Raw genomic sequence first — 14462 nt, 5'->3', positions numbered from 1 at the left:
CCTCAGAAACAGTGTTTCCTGTCAGAGAGTTTTCTGTTCTTTGGAAAGCAGGACTTTCTGGTCCTGATTCCCGCTTGGAAGGTCAGCAGGTGACAGTGGCAGCTTTCTTCAGCCAGGTGACTCCTGGAGAAATGAATGGGATACTTCCTGGGTTCCTCCTGGGAGACGCTCCAGGATGCCTGCTCTCAGGGAGCTGTGGCTGAGTCGAGAAACAGACACTTGCACAAACTGCAAAGCTGGGTGGGCCTTCTAGAACCATCCAGACTCCCCGCCACCACGACCACCAATGCTGATGGGGAAGCTGAGCCCAGAGAGGGGAGGGTCCTTTGGTGCCTCACATTCTTGCCACTAGAACCCAGAATTCCCACCTGGGTTCCATGACTCTTTGCCTCCCCTGCTGGCAGCCTGCTCCTGGGTGTTGGTGTCCTTCAGCTTTATTCCCAACATCCCTCTGGGGGCCGGATCCCAGGCATCCCTGGTGGGAGAAGCTACACGTGGAAGCCAAGGAGTCCAGGAGAACTGGTCATGTTCCTGCTCTCCTGGACATCAACCAGCCTCCCTGATTTGACCAACTATGGGGATTTCTGACCCAGCAGCCTCTCCCTTATCTCTAACTGGCTCTGAAAGCCAAGTCAGGGTGCCATTCTGGCCTGGAAAAGATGAGGGCCAGACCCTGGAAATGGACAGCCACCCAGGACACTTCCTGAGTTGGGAGCTTGGTGCTTCTCGCTGCAACACTGTGTGCAGTTTGTGCGAGTGTGTGTGGGTGTGCATGTGTGCACTTGTGTACCTGGGTTCACACTCATACACTTATGCTTGTGGGTGTAGCTCTGAAGGCAGGGGCTGAGACCAAAGTCTCCTCTATGTGTGCCAGAGAAAATCCCATTTTATTTGACAAACACCCACATGGCACTTCCTCAATGTCAGGGAAAGTCCTCGGCACTTTTCAAATATTATCTTATTTAGGCTACAACAACCCTATGAGAAATGTACTCTTATAGTCCCCATTTTACACATGAGGAAACTGAGGCACAGAAAGGTTACTGGTCACGTGGCCAGGAAGTGGTGGGTGTAGTTCCGGGATCGTAGCTACCATGCTGCACTGCCCCCATGTGCTCAGGAGGACCCAATTCTGAACTTCCCTTTGTTCCACCAAGAATGTCCAATCATCATCAGCATCACAACAAGAACAACACTCACCCAGTGCTTCCTCTAGGAGAGGAATATTACATGCATCGATCTTAGTTCCTTCTCACGATTACTCCAGAAGCACATGTTATTATTTTCTCTGTATAACAAATGAGGACATTGAGGCTCAGAGAAGTTAGGGATTTGCCCAAGGCACACAGCAAGGAAGTAGCTAAGGTGGAATTTGAACCCCGACCTGTCAGTCTGCAAAGCCCACACTGACACCATGTCACCAGACTGGCTTTTTGTATGCTTGCTTTAACTTTTTTTTTTTTTTTTTTTGGCCATTTAAACCATTATGATGTTTGCTATTCAGTGGCATTAATTACATTCACAGTGTTGTGCTACCGTCACCTCCATCCATTACCAAAACTTTTTCATCACCCCAACAGAAATGCTATACCAATTATTGTGGATTGAATTGAGTACCCTCCCCCCCAAAAGACGTGTTCAATCCTAGCCCCTGGTCCTGTGGGTGTGAGCCCATTTGTAAATAGGACCTTTTAAGATGCTATTATGAGTTAAGGTGTGGTCACATTTGTGAACAGGATCCTCAAAGATCCTATTTAGATGAGGCCAAATTAGATCAGGGTGGGTCTTAATCCAGATGACTGGAGTCCTCTAAGCAAAAGAAATTTGTATGCAGTTGGTCAGTAGATGCCAGAAACCACCAGAAATCAGAGAAGCATGTACTAGGAGAGATATCACCATGTGTTTCCATGTGCTGCCAGAATGCAGTATACCAGAAATGGGTTTGCTTTTTCAATGGGGATTTATTAGGTTATAAATTTACAGTTCTAAGGTCATGAAAATATCCAAATTAAAGCACCAAGAGGAAGGCTGCTGGCATCTGGGGTTCCTCTGTCACATGGGAAGGCACATAGCGATGTCTGCTGGTCCTTCTCTCCTGGGTTCTGGTTTTGGTGGCTCTCTCCAAAATGCCTCTGGGCTTCTATGGGCATTTTTCTCTCTCTTATCCTCATAAAGGACCCCAGTAAAGGGATTAAGATCCATCCTGAATGGGCTGGGTCACATCTCAATTGAACCAAAAGGTCCTACCCTCAATAGGACTGCCCCCACAGGGGTAGATTGAAAGGACATGGCCTTTTGTAGGGTACATAATAGCTCCAAACCAGCACACCATGTGATGGAGGATTGCCAGAATCTTAGAGTCTCCAGAATCCAAGCACAGTCTGTTGAGATCTTGATTTTGGACTTCTCATCTCCAAAACCACGAGGCAATAAATTCCTATTGCTCAAGTCAACTCATTTGTGGTATTTGTTGACATAGTCCTGGTAAACTAAGACATCCACTAAGCAACCCCCCCCCCCAAGCTACTCCTCTAATCTACTTTCTGTTTTAATGAATTTGCTTATTCCAGTTATTTCATATAAGCAGAATCATAAAATATCTATTCTTTTGTGTCTGGCTTATTTCACTCAGCATAATATTTTCAAGGTTCATTTGTGTTTTGGCATGTATCAGAACTTCATTCTTTTTTATCACCAAATTGCATGGATATATTACATTCTGTTTATCCATCTCTCAGTTAATGGATATTTGCATTGTTTCCACCATTTGGCTACTGTGACTAATGCTGCTATGAATATTGGTATGCAAGTATTGCTTCAACTTTTTTTCTTGGATATAAATTTCCACCCGACATAAAGTTGCAATACAGTACAAAGAACACCCATATACCCTTCACCCAGATTCATCTATTATTAACTATATGTATATATTACCTTTTTTCTGGAACTACTTGAGAGTCCTTTATCCCTAAATATATCAGAAAAAAGGATATTCATTTATGTAACAATAGTAGTTACCAGCTTCAGTAAATTTGACACTGATATATTTCTTCCTAACCTACTGTCTGCATCCCAATTTTATTAGTTGATCTGATAATGTACATTTCCCTCCAGTACAGGATCCAGTCTAGGACCCTGGGTTGCACTTACTTGTTATCTCTTTTGCCTCTGTTAATCTGAAACAGTCTGGATTAATTTCCCAGTTGCTAAAACAAATACCACACCATGGGTGACCTTAAACAATGGGAATCTATTGGCTCACGGTTTTGAGGCTAGGAGTAAGTCCAAAATTGAGGTGTCAGCAAGGCAATGCTTTCTCCTCAAAGACATGTGGCATTCTGGGGCTGAGTGCCCGCCATCCTTGGCTTTTCTGTCACGTGACAATGCAATGGCAATGTCTTTTCCTTTTTCCTCTGGTTTCCATTGACTTCCTGCTTCTCTCTTCTCATGGCTCATCTCTCTCTCTCTCTCTCACTCTCGTGCTTGCTCTCGCTCCCTGAATTTTATTCTGCTTATAAAAGATTTCAGTCATCTGATTAAAACCCAACCTGATTCAGTAGGGCCACACCTTAAGTGATGGAACATCTTCAAGAGATCCTATTTACGATGGGTCCACATCTACAAGATTGAGGACCAAGACCAAGAACATTCAAACTGGGGTACATGTCATGGCCCAAGAGGGCTTTTGTTGCCAAAGGACTAAAGAAAGCACCGGACACGTTCTGAGACATGAGCTTTAGTTATGGGGCTTATCAACAGGGTGGAAAGTTGAGTCAGTTTCCCTGAATTCAGTTTCCCTGAATTCAGGAGCTTTTCTGAATGGATTTAGGAGCTGCTCTGAATGGCGGCGGGGTTCAGAGTTCAACGTGAAGATATTTTGCCCGTTGAGGGGGCTGAATAAGCTGGTTATAAGGGCTCGACATTCCAGTAGATATGAGAGCATAAGGCAGGAGGTGGGGGGGGGTGTGTCTTGCAAAGTAAGGAGGGATTGCTTGTAATCAACAGGGAGGAGGGGAGGAATAGATTATCTTGTAGATAACAGTATCTCAGGGAGTCTCAGGGAGGAGGTAATTTCAGGTATAGATTACATTTAGCACCTGATTTTCAAGGAGACTAGGTCAAATCTTAACTGACCTAGGTCACACAAACTGCTGTATACAGTCTTCAATGTCCTTGGGGAAGGCCCCAGGCTCCCACAGTACACAACACAAAGGACCACACAGTCCCTCAGTCCTTCTCAGCCCTTTAGGACTTGAATATTTTATTTTTTAAAATAGTACAGTCCCTTTAAAAAAAAAAAGTCGTGTTCCTCATTTGAGTTTGTCTGTTGTTTCCTCATGTTTCAATTCAGGGTATACATTCCTGACCTGGATCCTGCGTAGACAGTCTTGTGACCTTCTCAGGGCATCGCATCTGGAGGTGCACAAAGCCCACCGGCCCTTCATTGGGGGTGTTATTTATTTCTTTATTTATTAAAGAATGAACTTTATTTTTAGAGCAGTTTTAGGGTTGACAGAAAAATTGCCCAGAAAGTAGTTTCCATATACTCCAACCCCCCCCATAAGGTTCCCTATTATTAATATTTTGCTTGAGCGTGGTGACTTTGTTATAATCGATGAACCAATCTTGATACATCATCAGTAGCTAATGTGCAGAGTTTACATTAGGGTGTGATGTTGTTTTAAGGTGTGAGGTCAGGATGTTGCCCGATTTCTCTGCTGTGTAGTTGCTAGTCTTTTCCGTTGTGACTGATAAACAAGCTGTAAAACAGACGCTTTAAGACCATGCCAATAACCTGCCTCATCACAAATTTCCCCCTAGACTTAGCGTCTCTTGATGAGTTTTGCCCATAGTCTGTCTCCTTGCAGGCCCCTCCCTCTGCCAGCTCTTTCTTTCTCCCGACAGTGTGGGGTACTCAGCGGGCGCCAGCCCTTACTTCCCACTGTGTCTGGGGCTGCTCTCCTGGCCAGGGCCAGCCTCCCTGCTTTCACCTGGGCTTGCGTCCCCTGTTTGTAGCCCACCTCTCATGGAGGCAGCCGGGCCCTCTCATGGTGAGTGGGACACTTGGAGAGTCATCTCACTTCCTGTCCCGAGAAACTTCTCTTTCTCACTGCAGCCACTGCAGCCATAGGCTGCGATCGAGGGGACCACAGAGCCATCCGGTCACCAAGGGGGGCGCGAGGAGGCGTCTGCCCCTCCCGCAGACCTCGGAGGCGGAGGATGGCTAAATCTTACCGGCGAGCGTGTGGTGGGCGCTGCAGGAACCTGCGATAAGTTGCCCAGCGGTTAGGGAAGCTGCCTTGAGGTCGGGAGGCCGGGAGCCCACAGGAAGTGAGTCACTGCAGAGCTGAGGTGCCTTCGCCCGGCACCTTGCCCGCAACAGGAGCTGCAGGCTGGCGCGGCTGCCGGCATGGCCACGGAGGGCCCGGAGCTTGGGCCAGCGGGGCCGCCCGGAGGGTCCCCGGCGCCCGGGAGGCTCTATGGGGCCTTGGCCTCAGACTGGGTCTCCCCTCCGGCCACACCCGCCGCCTGGAGCCTGCCCCGCTGGAGGGCGTACCTGGCTGCCGCCGTGCTCTGCTACGTCAACCTCTTGAACTACATGAACTGGTTCATCATCGCAGGTGAGGGAGGGGGCGGGGCATCCCGGAGCACCACCTGCTGGGCTCCGAGGGGTTCCTTCTCCCCTGGCGCACATCTCTGGTGGTGTTACCCCTGGAGGTGGGTTTTAGCCCTTCCTGAATGGGGGCACCCAACCAAGGTCCCAATCCTCTCAAAACAGGCATGGGGGGAGAGCGTGGTGGTGGTGGTGCAGCGGATACCGTGGGGGTGGGAGGGTGAGGACAGCAGGGAGGTATGGGCCTTGCAGGCAGAGGCCTCGAGGTTCTGGGTGGGGTGGCTAGGTTGTGCAGGACAGGGCAGCCTGGACCCAGTCCCAGGCAAGAAGTGGTTCTTGTGATTTCTGTTTCTAGGGTAGGAGATGCTTGCAAACCCTGCACATTGTGCCTTCCTTCCTGCAGGCCTCAGGGCTCAACCTGCTTCTGTAGTCTCGTGCCTCTCTCAGTCACTTATTCACTCATTCAAGATTGAATGGAGCTTAACTTGCTTTTCTCTTCTTGTCATTCATTCATTCATTCATTCATTCAAGATCAACTGAGCATTAACTGTGGTGGACTCTGGGAATCCATCAGGGGGGCATCAGACTTGTAGTTTCTGCCTGACCTCAGGAATGACCATTTCGTGGGGCAAAGGGAGAAGCTCATTAACAGGAATCCTGCAAGGCTGAGCGATGCAGCCAGTCAAGGAAGGCACAGCCCAGGCTGGGGAGATCCTGGGGGGCCCTGCAGCAGCCGGGTATCCCTGAGGCCAGGGCCTTGCTTTCTTGGTTACTTGCTCTGCACCCCAGAGAATGGCTGTGGAGTGAATGGGACTCTGGGGTCTACAGACATTACCAGACCCAGTCTCCATCTTCGAGGAGTGAAGAGGCACACACATCACACGTCCATGTAGCTCTAATACAGGACAGAGTGTTGGGAGAGTGTCATCTGGGCAGAACCCTGAGGACGATTGACTGAGGGATCAGGCAGACTTTATGGGGGTGGGCACATTTGGTTTGGGCCTTGAAGGCTGAGAAAGTTGAACAGGCAGGGGTTGGGGCAAGGGGAGGGCACTCAGACACAGGGGTCAGCATGAGCCAAGCCCACAGGGTGAAGGAGTGTGCTCTGACAGGGGTGGCGAGAGGGGGGGAAGAGGGAATTATTCAGCAGAGCATGTTTGGGGCCATGTCCTGGGCTTCCTGGGTGCCAGGCTGGGATCTTGGACTTCCTACTTTGGGCAATGAGGAGCCATGGAACTTTCCTTTTTTTTAAGCTGGGGAATGTAATCAGATTTGAAGTTGTGACGGAGGCAAAACGAGACAGGGAGGTGGGTTCGAGGCTACTGCAATGGGTCAGGCCAGGGCCAAGGAGGCCTGAGTTGGAGTGTGGGCCAAGGGGACGGAGAGGAGGGGATGGAGGCCAGAGTCAAATGGGCGTGGAGGAATCATCAGTATGGGGGGGAGGGGTTCACACTCTTCCTCCCACTCACCCTGGGGACCCCTGGCTGGGCTGCCAGACCCCAACTCCTCCCACCCAAGACCTCTTACTTGTTCAGACTTCTTCTGATGTGGGAGAGGCGAGGCTGCATTCTCATTCGGATGATGGAGGGGGGCCTGGAAAAATGAAGCCACCAGAGCCCCCTGGGGACTGTGGGGGCAGGGAGTTCAGAGGGCAGTTAAAATGATTCCATGGGAATCAGCCTTTTTGGGGGCCAGAGGTGATGGGGTACAGGTAAAGGTGAGGCTGGGTTCACACTTGTCCCTGGGCCACCTCCAGAGTGCCACAGGGCTGGGAGGAGCCCAGGAGAAGACAAAACAAGAGGACAAATCCCCATTCCTAACGTTTGAAGATGAATGTCCCATTATAGAGAATTTATATTTAGCTATTTATTTTGCTTACCCATGTTGTCTATTTTTCTCCAATAAATAGGGCTTCTTTGTATAATTAAAAACATTGAAGAGGAAAAAAGACATACATACTTGCATGCCCGGATGCTGTGGCAATCAGACCCAAATTCAATGTCTAAACAAAAGTCCCTTATTTTGCTTCTTTGATTCTTTGATCTTTCTTCACCAGGAGGAGGTGAGGAGGCAGGCTTTCTCCCCCACTGGTGGGTGTTTCTGCAGCACCCCATTTGGGGGCTTCTGCTTCCTTTCTGGGCAGGAAGGCGGGGCATCTCTGGCTGGGATTCCAGGACCAGCTCCCCCAATTCCAGCTGGGCATACCCTGGGCAGGCTGGAGCATCTGTCTCCTCATGTGTAAAATGGGGAAAATGATAGCCCCCTAATCACCACAAGTGTCCAACACGGGGCCTGGCTCTCAGCAATCTCATAATTAAATGGAAGTGACACTTGTCCTCCTTCATGATAATGGCAGGACCAGAGGCCCAAGGCCCAGAGAAGCAGGTGCCGTGGATCCTGGCTAGCCCTTTCTACACCAAACCGTACCACTGAGGGGCCGAGGGGATTTCAAGAAGCAGAGCTTGGTGTCTGGAGGCCCGTTCCTCCCTCTGCCTGAGGCTGAGTGTCTACTGCACCAGCCACGGCTTAGCAAGAGCTTGGGGCAGCTGCAGAGAGCCAGCTGGTGTGGAACCTGGCTGGTGCACAGCAGAAGCTTGCCACCCTCGGGGAGGTGGGGTGGATGACAGATCTCCATGGGACCTAAGTCTCTGAGGCTCTGTGTGTGCATGCTCATGATGTGTGCTCATGCCTCTGGTAGAATGTGCTTGTGTGTACATGTGTGCAGGCTAGGGCATATGCATCTCTTTGTATATACATCTTCATGTGCATATATGTATGTCTATGCATATCCGGTGTTTGTGCACAAGCAGGGCTGCTGGGTTACACAATTCCAGGAACTTCCACTTACACTGTAGTTGAAGCAAATGGCTGCACACTGTGCAGCAATGGAGAGCTGCCAGTCACTCTGACACCAATGGGTGCTATGTATGCACACACATTCCATGTGTGCCTATGCCCTGCACATGTGCATCTGCACGCATGCTTGTCTTGGTTTGTCCTTATGTGGGCATCTCAGTGTATACGTGTATGTGTGTACATACGAGGTATATGAGGTTGGGTTTACAGCTTGTGAGTGCAGGCTCCCATGCCTGCAAGTGTATCTGTGCCTCTGCAGGTGTATTTTTCTGGGAATGCCTTTTTGCATGTATGCACTTATGTGTATATGCATGTCTATGTGTCTCCATGACCACATGTCTAGGTGTGTGAGTGCATGTATGTGTAAATGTGTGTGCCTATGTGTGCTTGTCTCTATGTGGGCCTGATGTGTACACGTCTCTGTGTGTGGCCCCTGGATTTATGTGTGCATGTGGTTATATATGCATATGGGAGAGAGGACAGAACAGTTGGTCAGCTGTGGTCAACTGTGGCCCTATCCCAAAAGCAGAGGCACCTCCTGCCCATTTCCTGAGCACTGCCCCTCTGCCCACAGGAGTGCTGCTGGATGTACAGAAGTTTTTTCAGATCAGTGACAGCAATGCTGGTTTGCTTCAGACGGGTAAGGAGCAAGTCCCCACCCCCTGGATCTGGGGTCGTGGGTTCGTGTTGGGGTGGGGTCTTTCAGTAGGTCCTGCTCTGTGCCCAGTTCCAGCTCCTGGGAAATGGGGAGTGTGGCTGAGCCCTGCTAAACCCCTGGCACAGAGGAGGGGCACTGAGGATGGGTGGGATTTGGGCATGGGGATTGTCTGTGTAGGAGGAAGAGACAGCTGGAGCCAAGACCCAGGGCTTGAATAGGCCCTTTTTGGTTTGAGTGTGGGGGTTGCAGAGAGAGGGCAGGGGCGGGGCTGGAGAAGGCCCTTGAGCGTCAAATCACGGCAGGGGAGTTGGTCTCTCATTCTGTTCATATTTGTCAAGCTCAGCCATGTGAAGAGACTCTTTGGGGTTTGAGAACCCCTGCCTTCCTCTCAAGGACCTGAAATATCTGTCCATCAGGACGTCCACGTCTGTGCACACACACCGGCACACATGCACACAAACACACATGTGCACACACAAGCCCTGGGGGAGCTGCCGCATATCCCATTACATGGTGCGGCAGTTGGGGTCATGAGGCACTAACTTTTCCCGTGGACAACTGGATGGTGACATGCACTTGCACACACATGTACCGTCGGGTATGCACACAAAGACCCAACACATGAAACACATGTGTGCACACCCCCAGCCTGTAACTAGCACACACACAGTTCCTCTCGGCAGCACCCTCCCTCCTCCTAGCAGTCCCTCCCTCGATGCTTTAGAACACAGCTCTCAACCTGGCATACGGGTGCCCCTGGGGACACACAAAAACGTTCCAGAGGGTATATGAGCACAAAGAGCTTTGAGAGAATCCGTTTGCAGATCCTCAAGGCCTGTGTTTCTTTCCTAAAATGGATCTGCTTGAGAACATGCTTGTGGGCTGTCTGAGGTTCTCCTTTCTCACCTCCCCTTTTATGATGGCTTTTCTGCCATTTTCAGCAGGCAGGCACACCTCTCACCCCATCCTGGATTTTGCTGTAGTGCACCACCCTAGGGTGTAAAAACCCTCCAGGACACCAAATACCCTCTGTGAATACTTGGCTTCTGTGGGGAGGCCCTGGGAGCAAGGCAGAGAGAGCATCATGGCTTGGGGATATTTCCTCCTGGCTGCAAACCCAGGGCAGGGTGCCAGCCTTAGCTGGCTATCCTGCTGTGTGGCCGTCTAACTTTCATCTATGAGTTAGAATTCACGAGTGAGATGGCTGGCTCAGGGATGGGTGGCAATGTATTTATTTCAATGAAAAAGTGAAAGACAGTCTGATTTGGCCGTTTGGTTTGGCAAATGAGAACCGGCTTAGCTAATTAGACCCTGCAACAGTGGACAATTCCCATAGACTGAGTGAATGCAATCTGCAGCTCCAAGGATTTGCATGAAAATATCTTTAGAAACATTTACTCTAATGCTGAAAATTGCATCCTTTGCAACTGTTTAAACTTGCAATAAAAACATTTTAAAAGTCTGCTGAAAATGTGTGAGGGGGTACATAGTTCTCTAAACTTCTTTAAGAGTCATGAGAGCAAAAGAGAAGCCCACTGCTTCACTGCTTCAGTCGTGCCTGTAGCTAAAGTAAATCCATCTCAGCTGAACACCCTGAACATCTGTTTGATCTTCTCGATTAAACAGATAATAGTAGTTGAGTCAACACTTCCCATCCCTGTCTATTACCATGGTGAATACAAGGCCCCTGATAAGTGAGGCATCGTGGAGGGAAGTGTGTATGACTATGAGTGTGTATGTGTGTGTGAATGCATGGTATAGGGATGTGTGTGTGAGTGTGTTAATGTGTGAGTTAGTGTGTGCATGGATGTGTGTGTGTGTGGGTGGATGTGCTTGTGGTAGGAGTGTGCTTATAAGAGTATGTGTGTGTAAGTATGAATGTGGGAATGTGTGTGGTATATATGTGCTTGTGAGTGGGTGAAGGGAGGGGTCAGCTTTGCAGAAGCAGCCGAAGAAGGTGTGTGGAGAGGGCAGTGGGCTTGCAGGCCTGATGACCAGGCTTATCCCCAGCACTTAGTCAATGGGTTACCATCGTGTCGTAAGGGCGCCCCCTGCTGTCTATCCACAGGGTGCAGAGAGGAGGAGACCCAGAGCTTGGTCAGCTGTGAGGGGTGGGTTTGGGAAGGGGGGAAATGTGTCAGATACCTCCTCCCGGTAGGACAGAGAAGCTGCTGAATGGCATTAACTAATTTGTTAATTAATTAATATTTAAAACTAATATTACCATGCCAGACACTATTCCAAGTGCAGTACAATATTACCTCATTTAATCTTCACAACAATCCCATGGGGCAGGTACTATAATTATCCTCATTTTACTGATGTGGGACCTGAGGCACAGAGAGGTTATGGACTTGCTGAAGGTCACACAGCTAGGTAGTGGCAGAGCTGGGATTCGAATCCAGGCAGTTTGCCTCCAAAGTCCATCTCTTATCCCCTGTGCTTATTAATGACTCCCACCTTGCCACAGAAATGATTTGAATTTTGAGATGCCAGGAGTGAGGAGTGCCTGCCTTCCCCTTGGGGGTAGGTCTCCCCATCCAAGGGTATCTTCAGACATAAGGCATAAAGGACTCTGGCTCCCAAACCATAAAAGTATTAGAAGATTTGGGGAAATATTTTTTATAACCTTTGGGTAAAGAAGATATGCATAAACAAGAACAACCCCCCCCCCCATAGAGGCAGATTGATAAATTTGACTGTATCAAAACTAAATATTTCTGTGTGATGGTGATTGAAACTATAGATGCAACTATAGCTATCAATGCATCCCGCACACTGACACACACATCCACACAGTAACAGTTATTGAGCATTTACAGGAAGTCACTTGCTGCCTTTTTAAATTTAATCCTCTCAATCACCTTATCAGGGAGGTATTGTTACTATCCCATCTGAGAGTCGAGGAAAGGGAGGCATGGAGAGACTGAGGCATTTGTCCAAGATCTCAAATCTTGGTAATTTAGCCAGATAATTTAGTCCCAGAGCTCACATTCTTAATCTTTAAAACAAATATAAAGAATAGGGAGAATTTACTTCCAAAATATACTAGAAGTCAAGCAACTGCCCAATAGAAAAGAGCACTCTCTGCGGAAGTATTAGGTCGAACCGTATTAAATTGCCATTTTTGTAGGTCAAAACGGGGCCTAATTTCGGCAACCGCATATGGCTCAACCCGATTCTACAGCGGGTCAGGAAGAGTGGGAGGGGCTGGAACCCGAGCCGGGAGGAATCTGGTCATTCATTGGGCTCAGCACATGTCAATCTTCTGTGCTCAGGGGACAATGGACGCCCGGATTCTGGACCGGGTCCTCAAAAGCCCGCGCGCTTGATCTGGGGACCCGGTGGAGGAGGGTTCCAAGCGTCCCTTCTCCACCGCTGGGTCTTGCCGGGAAGTCCAACAGGGGGGCGGCGAGCCCGTCCCTGCAGGTTGGAGGCGATTTTCTCGAAGGAGCGGGAGCCTCGTGGGCAAAGTGTCCGTGTGCCACAACCACGGGGGTTTCTTTGTCTTCACAGACTAGCTAACCACTTTCATTAATTCAGTAGGCTATATTAGTAAGGGTTTACTTTTAAAAATTGATTGTATAAATGCCACTGGCATTGTCAGGGGACTGAAACCAACTCGTTCCCAGCCTCCTGGGATGGCCGGTTTACAACCACCTGCTCCTTCTAAACTGGCTCATCTGTACATCAAACAGGCCCCTTCCCTCCTGTTACCCCTTTACCCCCACCCTCCCCTGCCAGTCCCAATATCTTGACAGGAAACTAGCATTGACTGAGCACTGCGAGGCTCTGAGCCAGGGTCCCCATATCCATGGCTTTGCAGAGAATGCTGACTTCTCCATTGTTGAGATGGTGCTCAGCGAGGTGGAGTGAGTTACCCAAGGTCACACAGTGAGCAAGTGGCAGAGCTGGGATTTGAACCTGGGCCCAGGTTGCCACATAATTCCCAGGTGCCCCCACTCTGGGCACCAGTTCGTAGGTTGTACAGAGATTGGAGATTTGCCCTAGCTTTTCCTCCTCATGCCCTGGCCCCACTGGCCCCGTGCCAGCTTCTGGCATCTGAGCCAGGCCCCTTCCCTGGGCTTGCTGGGTCCATCTGCCACCCACCGTCGTACCCCTTCTGTGTCGTGTCTCCACCAGTCTTCGTTGGCTGTCTGCTGCTGTCTGCACCTGTGTTTGGCTACCTGGGCGACCGACACAGCCGCAAGGCCACACTGAGCTTCGGAATCCTGCTCTGGTCAGCGGCTGGCCTCTCCAGCTCCTTCATCTCCCCCCAGGTAGGTGCCCACACCCCTGCCAGGCCCCAGGGACCTCCCCCTACCTGCTTCCACCCTGGGATGGTTCTGCTCCATTCCAGGCTCCGGCTTGGGAAGAGAGGAGGTGAGGGCACAGACTCTAGGTCCGAGCCTGGGCAGGGTCCAGAGCTGGTTAGACTTTCTTAAGAGGAGGCTTCCTCTCTTGCAGCTTCATTTCTCCTAGACTCTGCTGGGGGTGTGTATGTGGGGGTGGTGGGAGTGACAGCCACTCTCTTGGAGAATTGGCCTGGTTAGCAAAGGAAAAGGGGATCCCTGGGCTTGCGGGGAGATGGTGGCTGCAGGCAACAGCAGGAGACACCCATGTGATTTTGGGAACCTGGGGTAGCTGAATGGTAGCCCCAATCCCCAATCCCTTCGCTCTTCCTCCTTGCCCCTGGGTGATTTCTGGAACTCACTGTGGTCCTGTGCCTGCTCACCAGTATTCCTGGCTCTTCTTCCTCTCCCGGGGAGTGGTGGGTGCTGGGACAGCCAGCTGCTCTACCATCGCGCCCACCGTCCTGGGAGACCTCTTTGTGAGGGACCAGCGGACCCAGGTGCTGGCCATCTTCTACATCTTCATCCCCGTGGGAAGGTTGGTATCGTCCCTGGATCCACTTCCCCAGGTGGTAAACTGAGGCCCAAAGGAGTTGGAACAGGGGCTGGGTGGAGGAAGAGAGGTCAAAGCAGGTGGGGGTGGGCTTTGACTCCCAACTCTGCCCTTTTGAGACTATGCTAGTTTACTTCTCTGAGCCTCAGTTTCCTCATCTGCAAATGGGGTCAAGAACACTGACTGACGGCTGCGGTGAGCATTAGAGATAATAAGGTTGCTCCATACAGGCCTGCTCACACCTGGAAGAGCAGGATGGGCTGCTCCGGCGGGTGATGCTTCCTTGCAGGAGAAGCAGGGCCCTGCACTCCAAAGTGGAGAAGGACACAGTGGGGTTTGCAGTCAGGCCCCCGAGGTGTGACCGGGTTGCCTGAAATTGCCTGACTCAGGCAGGGCTGAGTCTGGGGTGGGGGTGGAATGAGGGTGGGG

The 14462-nt window shown here is 50.3% G+C and overlaps 1 protein-coding gene across 3 annotated transcripts in view; it reads left to right on the top strand.

Annotated features, from left to right (window-relative positions):
- The first annotated feature begins 5130 nt into the window (after positions 1-5130).
- Positions 5131-14462, top strand: part of SPNS3 (sphingolipid transporter 3 (putative)) — a 44163-nt gene continuing 34831 nt past the window's right edge. For all 3 annotated transcript variants that reach the window (XM_037809892.1, XM_037809893.1, XM_037809891.1), the window contains exons 1-4: positions 5131-5621; positions 9045-9110; positions 13272-13408; positions 13867-14018. In XM_037809892.1, coding sequence (XP_037665820.1) covers positions 5411-5621; positions 9045-9110; positions 13272-13408; positions 13867-14018 — 566 coding nt within the window. In that variant the 5' untranslated portion in view covers positions 5131-5410. The remainder of the gene's footprint in view (positions 5622-9044; positions 9111-13271; positions 13409-13866; positions 14019-14462) is intronic.

The sequence above is a fragment of the Choloepus didactylus genome, chromosome 18, assembly GCF_015220235.1.
Source record: "Choloepus didactylus isolate mChoDid1 chromosome 18, mChoDid1.pri, whole genome shotgun sequence".
NCBI lineage: Eukaryota > Metazoa > Chordata > Mammalia > Pilosa > Megalonychidae > Choloepus > Choloepus didactylus.
This window is presented reverse-complemented; position numbering and strand designations above follow the sequence as displayed.